This window comes from Choloepus didactylus (assembly GCF_015220235.1).
Source record: "Choloepus didactylus isolate mChoDid1 chromosome X unlocalized genomic scaffold, mChoDid1.pri SUPER_X_unloc1, whole genome shotgun sequence".
NCBI lineage: Eukaryota > Metazoa > Chordata > Mammalia > Pilosa > Megalonychidae > Choloepus > Choloepus didactylus.
In genome coordinates, this window is record NW_023637621.1 from 1,899,820 (window position 1) to 1,916,453 (window position 16,634).

Below are 16,634 nucleotides of genomic sequence, written 5' to 3' on the forward strand. Positions count from 1 at the left end.
GGGTAGGTTGGGGAGGGGGTGGCCATCGTGCATTTGCAACTCGTTATAAGTAGATATGAAAACCCCTCCTTCCCAGAAGCTGTAGGTCTTTAAACAGTCATGCCCTCTGTGCTGGTTTGCATATATTATGTCTCCCAGAAAAAGCCATGTTCTTTAATGCAGTCTTGGGGGCAGCAGATGTTTTAGTGTGGATTAGGTTGGAACCTATTGGTTCAGTATTTCCATGGAGGTGTGGCCATACCCATTCAGCATGGACCTTGATTAGTTTACTGGAGCCTTATAAAAGCTCAGACAGAAAGAGCTCACAGCTAGCTGTAGCTGAGACAGACATTTTGAAGATGGCTGTTGGAAGCTGATGCAGACATTTTGGAGAACGCCATTTTGAAACACAACCTGGGAACAAGTGGACACCAGCCACATGCTTTCCCAGCTAATAGAGTTTTCTGGATGCCAGTGACCTTTCTCCAGTGAAGGTATCCTTTGTTGATGGACACTTTATGGCCTTAAGACTATAACTGTGTAACCAAATAAACCCCCTTTATAAGAGCCAGTCCATTTCTGGCGTTTTGCATTCTGGCAGCATTAGCAAACTGGAACACCCTCTAACCAGCTGTTTTAGAAACTGTGGAAATAAATGAAGACCCTCCAAATGAAGGCTATTAATCCAAAAGTTGCTGTAACAAGGGAGTTGGCCACCATCACTTGCATTGGGCAGAGACCAAAAGGGGAGTGGGAAAACTATTTAGAGTGTGTTGTGTTGTGCTGTGTGTGTGTGCATGTTTCCATTTTGGAGTATGTTTAGTGATATCTCATCATGGTTTCAGTTGACATTTCCCTTATGTATGATGACATTGCACACATTTTTATACACCCACTTTTCTATTGGTTTGTCAATATCTTGTTGATTTATAGGGAGTCTTTATATATTCTGGATAAGAGCCTGTCTCAGCGATACACATTGCAAATATTTTTTTCCTACTCTTTGACTTGTATTTTCACTGTCTATATAAAGAAATTCTACATCTTACCAATATTGTGTCTTCCATTCCACAAAAATGTTATAAATTGTTTAGGCCTTCTATCAGTAAACATTTTATAGTTGTCTGCATAAAGCTCTTGAGTGTGTTTTCTGTTTAGAGTTAGGCATTTGATTTTTTTTATGCTATTGAAAATAGTATCTATTTAAAATCTTCATACCTATTTCTTGTAGATAGTTTATAGAAATATGAATGGTTTTTGCATGTTTTCCTTGTATCCTACAAAGGTGCATATTAGTTTCAATGGCCTGTAGGTTCTTTTGGATTTCCTATGGACACCAGCAGTTCATCTTTAAATAATGACATTTTTATTTTTTCTTTCCAATCTGCGTGCATTTCTTTTTCTTATTGTATCACACTGGTGTGGTAGTCGGTTTCTAAAGGGGCTTCCAATGATCCCCATTACATCCACGTGGAATTGCCTCCCCTTGAGGGTGAGCTGACCGAGTGAATCAAATATGGCTCTAGCTCTTTGAGATGAAGCTATTAAGAACTGTGACTTCCGTCTTGCTTTGCTTTTTCTCTGATGCTTCTGGCTGGCTTGTTCTCATAAAGCAAGCTGCCATTTTGCAACGGTACATGTGACAAGGAACTAAGGATGGCCTCTGCCCAATGGCCAGCCAGAATCTTCAGTCCAAGAGCCCATAAGGAACCAATTCCTGAAAGCAACCAGGTGAGAATTCTTTACTCCAATCCTCTCCCAACTGACTCTATGATGAATGCAGATTGCCCAATACCTGATTGCAATTTTGTGAGAGGACTTGAGCTGAGGACCCATCTATACCACCTACAGAAACTTTGAGATGATAAATGATGTTATTTTAAGCCTCCGAGTTTTGGAGTTATTGATTCGGCAGCAATTAAGTAACAAATATAACTGGCTTGGACCTCCAGTGCTCAATCAAAGAGAACTGGCAAGAATAAGCAGTTATTGCAAATAACAGGTAAAAAGAATTTCAGTATTTTACCACTAAATCCAATGTTTGGTATAGGTTTTTGTACATAACCTGTTATCAGATTAAATATGTTCCCTTCTATTCTTTATTGGTTGAGAGGTTTTTTTTAACCATAAATTGGAGTTGGATTTTATTGAATGCTTTTTTTTTGCATCTTTTGTGATAATCATATGATTTCCTTCTTTTTAATGTATTAAAGTGGCACATTTCTTAGAATTTATTATATTAAATTAACCTTATATTCCTGGAATAAATCCACAGGTATTGTATTATTCTTTTTTGTTTGCTGGTATTTTGTTTCAGATTCTTACCTGTATGTTCTTCAGAGAGATTAGCTTATAATTTGCCTTTCTTGTAAGCTGTTTGTCCGGTTTTGCTATCAAGGTAATATAATTTATTTTTCCTTGGCACCCATAACTGTCCCAAATTTCACTTAATTCTCAGAAGTTTCTGCTTAACTACTTAGCTTCCAGCCTCATGCAAGTTAAGAATTCCACGAATGTTTTGAGGGAAACCAGCCACTGTCAGGCTCTTGTCTCTGTGCCTTTCTTCTTTCTGGGATCTTGGCTGCTGAATTCACTACTTCATTGGCAGCCCCAAATGCCATCCCTCTGAAAGGATTGAAAGCTCAGTTGGGTTTTTGCCTCTTGGCAGTGGCCCTCTACCCCAATTGTTCATCTCTCCTTCTGTGCCCAGAATTGACAAATAACCCAATGGGAAAAGAGGCCTGCAATAACTCTCCCCACTTCCCTCTGGAACAGCCACCCTGTGATTTTGCCTTCCTGGAAGATTCTCCAATGCCTTCAAGCAGATAAAATACGTTGTATCCACGTTTCCTAGTTCTGGGTGGGAGCATTGGTTTACCATTATGTATTTCAATCCATTATTTTCCCCCAGCTTTTAAACTCTGTGTGTGGTGCTTTTTGCAGAATAGGAGACTCATATTTCTTAGTGTACTGGTTTGTATACATTATGTCCCCCAGAAAAAGCTGTATTTTTTAATGCAATCTTGTGGGGGCAGACGTATTAGCATGGATTAGGTTGGAACCTTGTGGCTGAGTGTGTCCATAGAGATGTGACCCACCCAACTGTGAGTTACCCCTTTGATTAGGGTGTGACCTCTTGATTGAATGTTTCCATGAAGATGTGGACCCTGCCCATTCACGGTGGGTCTTAATTAGTTCACTGAAGTCCTATAAAAAGAACTCACAAAGAGAGGGACCTCAGAGCAACTGAGAGTGACATTTTGGAGGAGCTGCAGCCTAGAGAGGAACGTCCTGGGAGAAAGCCATTTTGAAACCAGAACTTGGAGCAGATGCCAGCTATGTGCCTTCCCAGCTAACAGAGGTTTTCCGGACACCATTGGCCATCCTCCAGTGAAGGTACCTGATTGTTGATGCATTACCTTGGACACTTTATGGCCTTAAGACTGTAACTGTGCAACCAAATAAACCCCCTTTATAAAAGCCAATCCATTCCTGGTGTTTTGCAAATGGCAGCATTAGCAAACTGGAATGCTTAGTTACGCTGATCAACCTTCCATTAATGCTTCTGGGTGTTTTCTGATGGAGAAGAACTCTCCTGACCCAATATTAGAAAGTTACCCACCTATATTTTTATCCAATAATTCCTATTTTTTTACCTTTAGATACTGAAATCATTTGAAGTTCATTTTTGTTTATGCTATAGATTAGGAATCTAACGTACTTATTGTCTATTCAGTTGTTCAAACACCATTTGATTATTTTTCTGTATATAAACCATTAATATATTCTTTTAAGATTATTACATTATTATGCTTTCTAGACAATAATACATGATTACGTTAACCCTTATCAAAAGCCATGGGCTGTCTTTTTGCACTGTGTGTACCTGACATTGGCCAGTGAAAGTTGTATTGCAGTGAATATTTCATTAATTCCAATGAGAAGCTACTGAATTCCTCCTCATAGCTGATCATAGAGTGGTGGTGGCATTTTGCTGAACTTGGAGGTGACTAGATACGGTATCTGTTGTGGCAGCTACATGCGAAACTTACAAGAAGCAGGAGGTTGAAGTTGGGCCAACAGGCTCTGTACTTGAAATTACAGTGTTGTGTGCAAAGTGAAGTAGAAAGAGGGTGGCTGGGAGGAAATTGAAAGTTTGGGGGTACAGCCCTGTCCAGGAGATAGCCAGACACAAGGTGGTTGGCAGGTGGAGGGGACTGAGAGAAGTGCGGAGGTACTGAGAAAAGTCCAGATTAGACCTGGGAGGGGGGTGAGAAGAGGGGAGACAGGGCTGAGCCGAGAGGGCAATGGGCTTTTGTGCATGACAGATGGTGGTCCACCATGCTGACTGCAAATACTGCAGGATTCAATGGATAAAAAGATGCCCCGTTTTTTATTCTAAGTTAAAAATACCTGAAAACACCTTTGCTCTATACTTCAGTGAATGCTATATACATAAACTCTGACACCAAGCTTTCTTTTAAAGTGGTTCTCTAGTTATTTGCTTCAACTGGGGATTTCCTTGACCCAGGAAATAATCGTGAGGCTGGGTGGGGAGTCTTCTGCCCCAGGCACAATAGGAACTAGGACCCTTGATTTAATTGAATCATATCAGCAGAGGGGGAGAGGGAAAAACGGGATGGGAGGCAGACAGAAGCACAAGCGTGCGCGCGCGCGCGCGCGCGTGTGTGTGTGTGTGTGTGTGTGTGTGTGTGTGTGTGTGATGACACCAGTGAGGGGAGCCTGGGGGACCCACACAGCTCACTCCTCTCCAGCTATTGAAAGGCTTATTTTCTGCCCCCTTTCCCCTCATGTATCACAACTTGTTTCCAACCATCTCACTTTCCTCTACTTTTCCCTTGGATTGTCAATAACCTACAACTGGATAATTTGATTATTTTGGAAATTTTTAATATTTTGTTTCATTTGTTGGTTCTTGAGTTTTTTTCTGTGCCAAGGTCCCAAGAGAAATTAGCAAAAAAAAGAAAAGAAAATTTCATGTCTTCTTATACAAGAGGATGGAACGCAACCATTTGGGAAGACCTTGTGGCCAAAATTGTAGCTGGAAAAAGGAGGACAATTGTTAAGTGTCATGGGTTGCATTTGGGGGGACAGGTTTCCCCCAAAAGATACATTCAAGTCCTGATCATTGTCCTGTGCATGTAACATTATTTGGAAATAGGGTCTTTGAAGATGGGATTGAGGTGAGATCCTTTTGGATGAGGGTGAGCTCTAATCCACCATTGTCTGGGGTCTTTATAAGAAGAGAAAAGATACAGAGAGAAAAGCCCATGTGAAGATGGAGGCAGAGCTTGGAGCGATGCAGCCACAAGCGAAGAGCACCTGGAGCCACCAGGAGCTGGGAGAGGCAGGGAGGAATCTCCCTGGAGCCTCCAAAGGGAGCACGACCGTGCTTACACTTGATGTTGGACTTCTGGCTCCAGAACCATCAGACAATGAATGTCTGTTGTGTCAAGGCTCCCAGTTGGCAGTATGTTGCTTCAGCAGCCCCAGGGAGCTATGACAGTGAGGGCATGTATGAGTAGGCAGGCATCAGAGGCTGGGGACCCCTGTGTCCCCCTCTCTGCTCCTCCTCTGGCTGCCCCCTGCCACCTTCACAGCTCAGCATGAGGGAGGGGGCTCTCCTGGCAGCTGCAGAATGGAAAGGTGCCACAGCACGGCTGTGGCCATGGGTTCCACGTGTTGCTGGAGCCTGAGAGCTGCTGGGGAACGGGGGTGAGGGTCTTCCGGTGCTCCTGGGTGGCTTCCTTGATGCGGCTGACCACAGCGTGGAAGGAGGGCTCCGAGCTGGGGGACAGGGGCTTGGCTTCTGAGGGGTCAGCAGAGAGCTCAAAGAGCAATGGTGGATCGTGGCGGGTCATGCTTCCATAGCAAGGGCACATGGCACTGTCCACGTAGCAGCTCACAGAGCCCTCCAGGAAGGTGGGCGTCTCGAAATGAGCCTTCCAGATCTGGCCACCTGGGAGAGGAACCCGAGCAGCCTCTGAGCAACAAGCTTCCAGAGTGGACCTTGCGGGCGTATCCCCCAAGATCCAGGTAGAATGAAGCAGCTTGGGGTGCTGCACGTATGGGGCTGTGCATTTTGCACCAGCCCCTTCCAGGTAAGTTCTGTGATGCTGTGGACAAACCACACTTTGGATGGGAGCTGCAAAGTTGAGCTGCTGGAATCACCCCCAAATACGGGCAGACCTCCCTGTGGTAGATTGAAGCATGCACCCCAATAAAAACACATGTTCTTAATCTTAACCCATGTTTGAAGCTGTCGCATCAGTAAAGGTATGACCTCTTTTCTGAATAGACTCTTAGAAAATCCTATTTTTAGAAGCAGCTCAACTGAATCAGGATGGAACTTAATCCATATGACCGGGTTTTTTTATAAGCAGAAGAAATTAGGACATAGTGAACCAGAGAAACGCACACAGGTTGACAAAGGACTGCCAACCCCAAGAGAAAGTACAGCCTTGCTGATATCTTGCTTTTGGACTTTTAGGCTGCAAAACCATAAGTGAATAAATGCTTGTTGCTTAAGCCAACCCGTTGTGTGCTACTTGTCATAGCAGCTGGGCAAACTAAGACACACCCTTGCCTTATCTCCTCATCTAGGCCAGCCTAACTGGCTCCCTGCAGCCTGGAACACCCCGTGGTCCCTTCTGGGTCTCTCTTGTCAGCCTTCCCTGGAGCTGCTACTGCATCTGACCTCATGCAGCCTGGAGAACACTGTGCAGTTGCTTGCAGCACATACCATGACTTTTGTGCTGATCCATGTAAGTAGAGTGGATCCTCATTATTTGCAGGGTCTGTATTTGCAAATACACCCACTTGACAAAATTCACTGGTAACACCAAAATCAATGCTCACACCCTTTTGTGACTGGTTGTGGACATGGGTGTTCTCCCAGTGCACGTTACCAGCTGAGACTGAACAAGGCAAAGCTCTGTCTTCTCATTTCAACCCTCATGCTGTAAATGAGTGATCTTTTCATGGTCCATTTAGTGCCACATTTTTTGCAATTTTGTGCTTCCTGTGAATAATTTTGCTGTTTACAACGGCCCCCAAGTGCAGTGCTGAAGTGCTGTCCAGTGTCCCTAAGCACAAGTCGACTGCCGTGAGCCTTATGTAGAAATATGTGTGTTAGATCGGCTCTGTTCGGGCACGAGTTTTAGTGCCATTGACCATGAGCAAACCTTAATGAACCAGCAGCATATTTTAAACCAGGTGCCTTTAAACACAAGCACACATAAAACAAGGTGATGTGTTGACTGGTTGATGAAAATGTTGTGGCCAGAGGCTGCAGGAGCTCGTCCCTGCATTTGTACTGGGAGCAATGTCTCAGGATTCAGTAATTCAGTGTTCATGGAGACTTTATAGAACATAACTGCTGCAAATGATGAGTCTTGATTGTACACAAAGCATCTTGGTGATTCTAGCACATCAAGCAAGTGTGGGTAGTTGAAAAATGTTGGATTGACTGCTTTTGATTAGTGAACCCAATCTCTCATTGCCTTGAAATCAGCTAATTTCTCAGTAAGGAAGCCACCCATCCAAGAGCTATGAATCATGGACCCAAGTCTACACAAGTTGCCCCTCAAGCACTTCCCCTGCTGGTTTGTTTGTCCTCTGAGAACTAGGGCAGGGTCTGTAGTGCTTCTTCTGCTCTGCTTTGCCCTACAGGTTTCCCCTGGGTTCCTTCCCCTCCAATAGCAATTCCTGGTCTGAAACAAAAGCCCATGGACACTCATCTCCTCCACTCAGGCAGTGTCAGGGCTGTGCCTCTGCCCTGTTCTGACTGACATTCTCATGTCCACATCCACACAAGGCAGCAATGAATGCCTGTTGACTCAATTCAGGGTAAATGCAACCTCTCCATTATCTGGGGCCAAGCCCCAGCAACCTCACTTATCCAGTACATGGCAAGAATGAGCAGAAATTCCAAGAGTTTGGCTGCTCAGAATAGAGGTGGTGAATTAATCATGGGTAAGACTCCCCAGCCTTCCTCCAAACCTACTAATCAGGGTAAACATGATGCCTCAGTTATCTGGAACCTATCTCTACTGACCTCACTTATCCAGAATATTAAAAGAAGTGCAAAGAGAGTTTTAGCTGCTCAGAATGGAGGTGGTGAATCAACCATATGACAGCCTCCCCAGCCTTCCTCAGAACCTACTAATCAGGGTAAACTTGATGCCTTGGTTATCTGGACTCTGTCTCCCACCAACCTCACTTATCCAGAATACTAAAAAAAAGTGCAAAAAGGTTTTTGGCTACACAGAATGGAGGTGGTGAATCAACCACAGGTGAGCCTCCTGAGTTCTCAGGACCTAGTTCCTAGAGTAAATATATCTTCTTGGTTTTCTGGAATCCAGCATTTCAACACTCAACTTGGGTGATTCTTATGCATGCTAACTTTTGAGAAACTCTAGCATGGAAAGAATGGAAAATCCAAGAAGAAGAGAAAAACATGCCCAAAGATAAATGAACAAGGAGTAAGCAAAAGCAATTCATGAGAGAAGAACAGAAATGACTGATAAAGTAGTAGGATTAATCCAAAATGTAGTCTTATGAGATGTCCTTCTTAACTTGTCCTGAGGAAATTGGAAAAAATATAAAAAGACAGCAATACCTCAAGGTAGCAAGGGCACAGAGAGGCAGGCTCTCCATTACAACACTGGTAGAAGTATAAATCAAGACTATTTCTAAAAGGAAATTCAGTCTTATGCAACTAATGCCTTAAAAATGAACTTAAAAGTTTGGTGGTTCCTAATATGTTAAACATAGAATTTACCCTATGCCCCACCCATTTGTTTTGGGTGTTTCTGGTCAGACAGTAGACAAATAACCAGGTTTAGTGGGATTATTAAATAACCCCAGTAGAAAATATCAGTTTACCCTTATTTTGTGATGCTTATAAATGCATAAAGAATGGGAGAAAACAGCAGCCTTATAATCTGATATTTTTGGAATATTCCAATTTGAAATGGTCTCTCTTCTGTTGTTTCCCTTAAATCACCAGAATTGCCAAAGTGAACATTCTAGAATCTAAACTGACCCTCCCAGTTAATCCCAGCAGTGACACAAATGCTTTCAAGAGTTTGTCTCGATGTTGGGATCAGCCAATGGGAACCAACATGGCACCCGTAGGAATCCAAGCATCCTACTGAACTTGGCACCCTCTGTGGTCCCATGGAAATGCCACCAGATGGCATCCCCCAAGCCATCCCGCCACCCCCATCCCCCCCATCTCCTCCCTGTTGAGGTGGAAGGCTACCCTGCTGCCTAGATGTCCACGGAGGCAAGAGAAGGGGGATGGAAAAGAAGACACTCACTCTCCCGCTGGTACCAGCGAGCGGCATGCATCCGTGAGCCACAGTAGTGGAACAGGAACTCGTGCCCCGAGTGGGGCACATGGCCCCGCAGGAGGGGCATCAGATCCCGCCCGTCGATCACCCTGGGGAGAGAGAGCAAAGGGATGCTCCGGTCACAAGAGCACAGCCACCGCATGGACGTGCATGCTGAGTGGTCACGTGCATGCTGAGTGGTCACAAGGACCCTGCTCAGACTGAGAGCTCTGCTGTCTCCATTTGGAAATCCTCAATCATTTTTGAACTAGGGGCTGTCTTCCATAACACCACTTCTGTTAGATTCAAAACCCCTTTCTCTCAGGCTCTCCAACTTATTCCATTTGCCTATCTATTCCTGAACCAATACCACAAAGTTTCATGGCTATGTTTCCATAAACCTTCATTCTTCAGATTGTTGAGGCTATTCTTGGCTCTTGACTCTTTTGTATGCATTTGAATATCTGCCTGTGAGCATCTGTTTTATCCATATATAAAACATATATATGGGTGTGGAGTAGAGCATCTGCATATGGGTGTAGATTGCAATTACATTGAATTTATAGATTAATTAAGAGGGAAGTATCATCCTTACAATACTGAGTCTTCTGTTGATGAATATGACAATCTCATTTTTATGATAAAAGCTTTAAAATTTCTCTTTAAAAGTTTTGCCTATTATTTGATAACTTCCTTCCAAGAACATTCGAGTTTATTTGCCTATTATAAATGGTCTCTTCAGAATTACAGGTTTGACCGTTTGGTCTTGCATGTCAATGTTGATTATCTTTATCTATTGATCTTGTATTCAATAATCTTGCTAAATTCTCTTGATAGTTTTAATATTGTGTCTATAGATTCTCTTGGATACTTATGTGGCCATATCATTTCTGAGTGATATTCTGGTTTTTCTAATTCCTTTCCCGTTCTTATAACTTTTCTCTTTGTCATTGTGTTGTTTTAGCTAAAACTTCTATATGATGCAGTGGTTGAGAGATGGTATCATTTCCTCATTCTTGACTTCACAGGCAATTCTGTTAAATATCCACCAGCATTATAAATTATGCTTTTCCACTGTATTGGAGAAAGAGGGTTTAAAAAAAAAATTCTAACATTCTTTTTTTTTTTTTTCCTTCTATCTGTTAAAAAATGATAGGACAACTCTCAGAGATTGGGAGACTGGTGAACTTATCTCACAAGTACCTGTCCCGGGGCACCTGGCCACCTCCCAGCTGGACCACGGTGGGGTAGACGTCCATCAGGCTTGTGGGCTCATCGATCACTCGGCCAGCCGGCAGCACCCCAGGCCACCAGAATATTCCTGGGACGCGGATCCCACCTTCCCAGCCTCCCATGCCTTTTCCACCTTGAATAAAAACAGTCATCAGCAAAAATAATTTAAGTCACTTTTTGGATATATTGTCACAGGGTATTTAAGTTGGTAGAAATCTTAATGATCCTGTAATACATCACTGTAAAAAAAATCAAGTTTTGAGGATATAATGGTGTGGATTGTTGCATTAGTATCAGAGGTTTTTTTTTTTTTTTTTTTGGCAATGTCTTTTTTTTTTTTTTTATTAAATTCAGTTTTATTGAAATACATTCACACACCATACAATCATCCATGATATACAATCCACTGTCCACAGTATGATAACATAGTTATGCGTTCATCACCACAATCTATCTCTGAACATTTTCCTTACATCAGAAAGAACCAGAACAAGAATAAAAAATAAAAGTGAAAAAAAAAACACCCAAATCATCCCCCCATCCCACCCCATTTGTCCTTTAGTTTTTATCCCCATTCCTCCACTCATCCATACACTAGATAAAGGGGGTGTGATCCACAAGGTCTTCACAATCATACTGTCACCCCTTGTAATCTACATTATTATATAATTGTCTTCAGGAGTCCAGACTGCTGTGCTGGAGTTTGGTAGTTTCAGGTATTTACTTCTAGCTATTCCAATACATTAAAGCCTAAGAGGTGTTATCTATATAGTGCATAAGAATGTCCACCAGAGTGACCTCTCGACTCCATTTGGAATCTCTCAGCCACTGAGAGATTTAAAGTTGACTTATTTGACAGAAAACAAAACAAGAAATCACAATTATACTAAAGCTGATTTTAAAATTCTGCAGCTCTCCAAAGAAGATCTCCATGCATACACTTTATTTCATGGTTTCCCACCTCAGGATTATTGATATTTGGGTGGAGTTGTTATTTGTGGTGGGGACACCATGGTCATTGTAGGGTGTGGAGCAGCATTCCCAGTCTCCACACATTAGATGTTAGTAGCCCCCTTCTGAGTTGTGACCCAGAAAATCACTTCAAACATTGCCAAGTGACCCCTAGGGAGCAAAATACCCTCCAATTGCAGACCACTGCCAAAGATAGATAATAGACAATAGATAGATAGATAGATAGATAGGTAGATAGATAGATAGATAGGTAGATAGATAGGTAGATAGATAGATACGAATGGATAGTTATATGGATAAATAGATGGATGAATAGATAGATAGAGATTAATGGATGCATGGATAGTTATGTGGATAGATAGGTGGATAGACAGACTGATAGAGATTGATAGATGGATGGATAGTTAGATGGATAGATAGATAAATAGGTGAATAGATAGATATGGATGGATAGTTATATGGAAATAGATGAATGAATAGATAGATACATAGATATATAGAGTTGGATGGATGGATGGATAGTTAAGTGCATTGATTGATGGATAGATAGATACATAGATACATAGAGGTTGATGGATGGATGGATGGACAGTTATCTAGATAGATAGGTGGATAGATAGATGGATAGAGATTGATAGACGCATGGATAATTCGATGGATAGATAGATAAATAGGTGGATAGATATATAGATATGGATGGATAGTAATATGGAAGATAGATGAATGAATAGATAGGTAGATACTTAGATAGAGATGGATGGATGGAGAGTTATATGGATAGATAGGTGGATAGATAGATATTGATCGATGGATGGATGGATAGTTAGACAATAGATAGATAGGTGGATAGACAGATATGGATGGATAGTTATATGGAAAATAGATGAATGGATAGATAGATACATAGATAGAGATGGATGGATGGATAGTTACATGCATTGATTGATGGATGAATGGATAGATAGATAGGTAGATAGATAGATAGATAGATAGATAGATAGATAGATATAGATAGATTAGATAGATGGATAGAGATTGATGGATGGATGGTTATATGGATAGATGGATGGATGGATGGATGGATGGGTAGGTAGATAGAGAGATAGAGAGATAGAGAGATAGAGAGATAGATAGAGAGATAGAGAGATAGATACTAAACCTTGCCCTCACTGTCATTTGGGGCTGGGTTGTTCTTTGTCACAGGGGCCATCCTGGACACTGTAGGATGTTGAACAGCCCTTGTGGCCTCCACCTACTAGATGCCAGGAGCATCCTCAGATATGGAAACCAAAAATGTCTGCAGATGTTCCAATGTGCTCTGGGGGGGAGGGCAGAATCACCCTGCTCTGTGTTCTTCTTTCCCCATGCAAGCCCCAGCAAGCCCTTTGTGATACTTTGGTGGAAACATGTCCACTGTGCATTGTGGCTACCTGGCAGCCTTGGTTTCCCCTCACGACATCCAAGGGTTTCCCAACCTGTTTGCTTCTTCCTTCATCCTGCAACAGCCCAGTGTTTAGTATATGGAGGGTGGTAGGTTACATCATGCCCCCAGGAAAGACAGAGTCTTAATCTGTACCCATTTGTGCATAGGATCTTTGAATCTGTTAAAGTGGGCCATGCTGTGGACTTATTTGTAAATAGGGTCTTCGAAGGTCCTATTTAGATGTGGCCACCAACACCAAGGTGGGGCTTAATCTGGACTACTGGAGGCCTTATAATGAGAACCTGAATGTTACAAAAGCCAGAAAGGAGAGGACAGTCCACGTGATGGGAGGGAGAGTTCCAAGCCAAGGAACTCCAAGTACACCAGAATGCTACAGACTCCAGGAGAAAGCAAGCCTTGGTGAGATCTTGATTTTGGACTTCTTCTAGCCTCAAAACCATGAGTCCATGAGTTCCTGTTGTTTAGCCAAAACCAGTGTGTGGTATTTGTCATAGCAGCTGTGGCAAATTAAGTCAGTGGGCTACAGGTTGGAAAGGTGGTGCCTCCAGCAGACAGTCATCACTTCTGGCTTTCTCCTCCTTACACACCTCCATATACTACCACCTCCATATACTGGGAGGGGGCAGAGTGCAAGGTGACATTTCTTTTTCCAAGGAGAGTCAAGAACAGGGAGGTGGATGAGACAGCATCCCCAAGGGCTTGGTTCCTTCCAAGGATCTCCTCACTGTGGTCCCTCCTTAAAGCTTGGAAAAACGACAGTTGAGAAAACATCTCAAAGTAAATGGAAAACACCCAAAACTCTAAAATTTAAACAGTCACAAACCCAGAATCAACCATATCCAAGGATATCGTTTCAAAGACATGAACCCTCCAGCTAAATTCTGCAGTTGTCCTTTGCAATACAACAAATTGAATCAACTGGTCCCTGGGTTTCATTCCACCATTGTAGGTACTCAAGTACTGAGGGATTAGGACTCCATATCACCTGTCTCTTCTTGTCAGGAGCAAGGGCGAATAAGGAGAGGATGAATTCCACCAAGAAATGAACCTTAGGACCAGTTTTAGGACAACAGATGTTCATCTTGACTAGTCTAGCTCCCAGTGATGAAGGAAAGTGTTTTCAGACACTTGGCTTCTCTTTGCTTCTGCAAGTTGAGTGAATTGCCCAAATACCCAAGAACAGATTTGCTAAATATATGCAATGTGAATGCAAATGCCCCTTTGGGGACATCTGAGAACCTTTTATTAGTTTAATAATTATAATAATAATAAAGCATCCGGAACCTTCCATCTCTCTGATTTGCAAATTCACATTACATCATTTCCTACAGTAAAACACTGACCTTCTGGAATAATCCAGCCCATATTATTATCAGGGATATTCATTTGAGTTTGAATTTGGTTGACGATTTCAGGAGTTCCAGATTTCTTAGATTTTGAAACTTTGAGGGAAATAAGCAAGTCTAGATGTTTTGATGTGTTTGTCCCTTTTGTCAAGAGCCAACGTGTGTCCTTTGCTTTTCAGGTGGTGTGCATTCATTTCCAGCTCATGGTTTGCTAGCTTGGTAGGCACTACCATCTTGCTTGGTTGGGACCCTGCATCTTGGAAGCTGTATTTCCTCTCATTTTCTGTTCAACAATCTCCCGGCAGGAGTCATCTTCGAGGCAGGGGTTTGGCCACTCTAGGAACAGACATCTGAATATCTGGATATTTGTATAGTTGCTATTGATATTCTATATCCACCCTTTCTCCTTTTGTGGACTCATAGAACCTTGGGGTTTTCCAAAGGACTTTTACACCATCTACTCCAGACATTTTCCTCTAGCAAATGCCCTGGGGGATTTAACCAGCCAGCCATTATTTGAGTCTCATGAGCAATAGAAAATTCACAGGCCCTGCTGATATTCCATCCTGGGGATGGAAACCTCAATTTACAGAGAGCTTGATCCTGAATTGATCTGACGTCATCTCTCTGGATTTCTTGAATCGGTTCTCATGTGTTCTTCAAAGCCAGCCAAAATGGCTTTAGCCTTCCTTGTATGGGTTTCCTGCGGCTCCACAAACTGGGTGTCTTAAAATGAAAGAAATGTATTCTCTGACATTCTGAAGGCAAAAAGTCCGACATCAAGCTGTGGGCAGGGTTATGCTGCTCCAGAGGCTGCATCTTCCAGCTCCTGGTGTTTGCGGGCTGTCCTGGGCGTCCCTTGGTTTGTGTCTTGATCACGACACTCTCTGCCTCTGTCTTCACATGGCTTTCCTCCCTCTGCATCTGTCTGTTTGTGTCCAAATTTCCTCTTCTTTTGAGGGCTCCAGTCATTGGCTTGAGAGCCCACGCTAAGCAACTTTGGCCTCATCTTAACGCGATCACATCTTCAAAGACCCTATTTCCAAATAAGGCCACCTTTGCAGGAACTCACAGTTAGGACCCAGATCTGTCTTGATGGGGATGCAGTTTAGCTCACTCCACTTTTCCTCCCCAAAGCCTGGATCTTCACTCAGCTTGTATTTTAGCACACGTTTGCCTGTGGTAGGTGCCATGTGAATGGCATTGGGAAAGGATGAAGGGTTAATCTCCAAAATCCCTCTTCTCTGTGTTCCTCAACCATCCCCCATACATTGGCTTGACAACCAGTCCAGGTCTGAGGACGAAGTCTAATTTTTAATATCTCTCTTAAAATGTGACATGAAGCACTGAACGCCATTGCCTAGCCAGTGAAAAAAAGAATTGAACTTATGCCCCCCATTCTCTCAGTTGTCTAACAAATATTGATCATTGAAACCTAATATTGAATTGGCTTATCTTAGAAACCATACCATACTGCTAAATTTGTACACATTCAACTAATGCTGTGTATGTTTATTTAAGTATTAATTAATGTTAAGGCAAGAATTCCCTAGTTATTAAAATAAGAAGAAAAAAAATATATATATATATATGTATATATGTGTATCTTTAACTAATTCAACTATTTCTGTATATGTTTATTTAAATATTAATTAACATTAAGGTAAGTATTCCCTAGTTATTAAGATGATAAGAAGGAAAATATATATATATGTATATCTATATATGTGTATGTTTATTTAACTAATTCAACTATTGCTGTATATATTTATTTAAATATTAATTAATGTTAAGGTAAGTATTCCCTAGTTATTAAGATGATAAGAAGAAAAATATATATATGTATATCTATATATGTGTGTGTTTATTCAACTATTTCTGTATATGTTTATTTAAATATTAATTAATGTTAAGGCAAGTAGTCTCTAGTCATTAAGATGATAAGAAGAAAAAATACATATATGTATATATGTATATGTGTATATATATACACACACACTATATATATATATGTATATAATCATATAATCCTATGCGTAGAGTATTCCAGCCAATTTTTCTCATAAAACCCTGAAAGGGCTCTAGAACATTTAGGAACCACAAATATTGGAGGAGAGATATACAGTAGAGAATATCATGTGATGGTTGGCAAGGCTGCGTAAGAAACAAGTATAGCCACAGTGGCCCTATACCCACATAGTCACATGCCTCCTCATTGCCTCCCTAACAGGACACAGGAAAGGGATTTTCAGAGACAGCAAATGAAGAAGGTTTTAGCAGCATGAGTGAGAGCCAGGGAAGATG

The 16,634-nt window shown here is 41.9% G+C and overlaps 1 protein-coding gene across 3 annotated transcripts in view; it reads right to left on the minus strand.

Moving 5' to 3' along the window:
- Positions 1 to 4,865: 4,865 nt before the first annotated feature.
- Positions 4,866 to 16,634, minus strand: part of LOC119525839 (arylsulfatase H-like) — a 36,648-nt gene continuing 24,879 nt past the window's right edge. For all 3 annotated transcript variants that reach the window (XM_037824642.1, XM_037824643.1, XM_037824644.1), the window contains exons 9-11: positions 10,539 to 10,701; positions 9,324 to 9,445; positions 4,866 to 5,959 (exon numbers count right to left, since the gene is read on the minus strand). In XM_037824642.1, the coding sequence (XP_037680570.1) occupies positions 5,595 to 5,959; positions 9,324 to 9,445; positions 10,539 to 10,701 (650 nt within the window). In that variant the 3' untranslated portion in view covers positions 4,866 to 5,594. The remainder of the gene's footprint in view (positions 5,960 to 9,323; positions 9,446 to 10,538; positions 10,702 to 16,634) is intronic.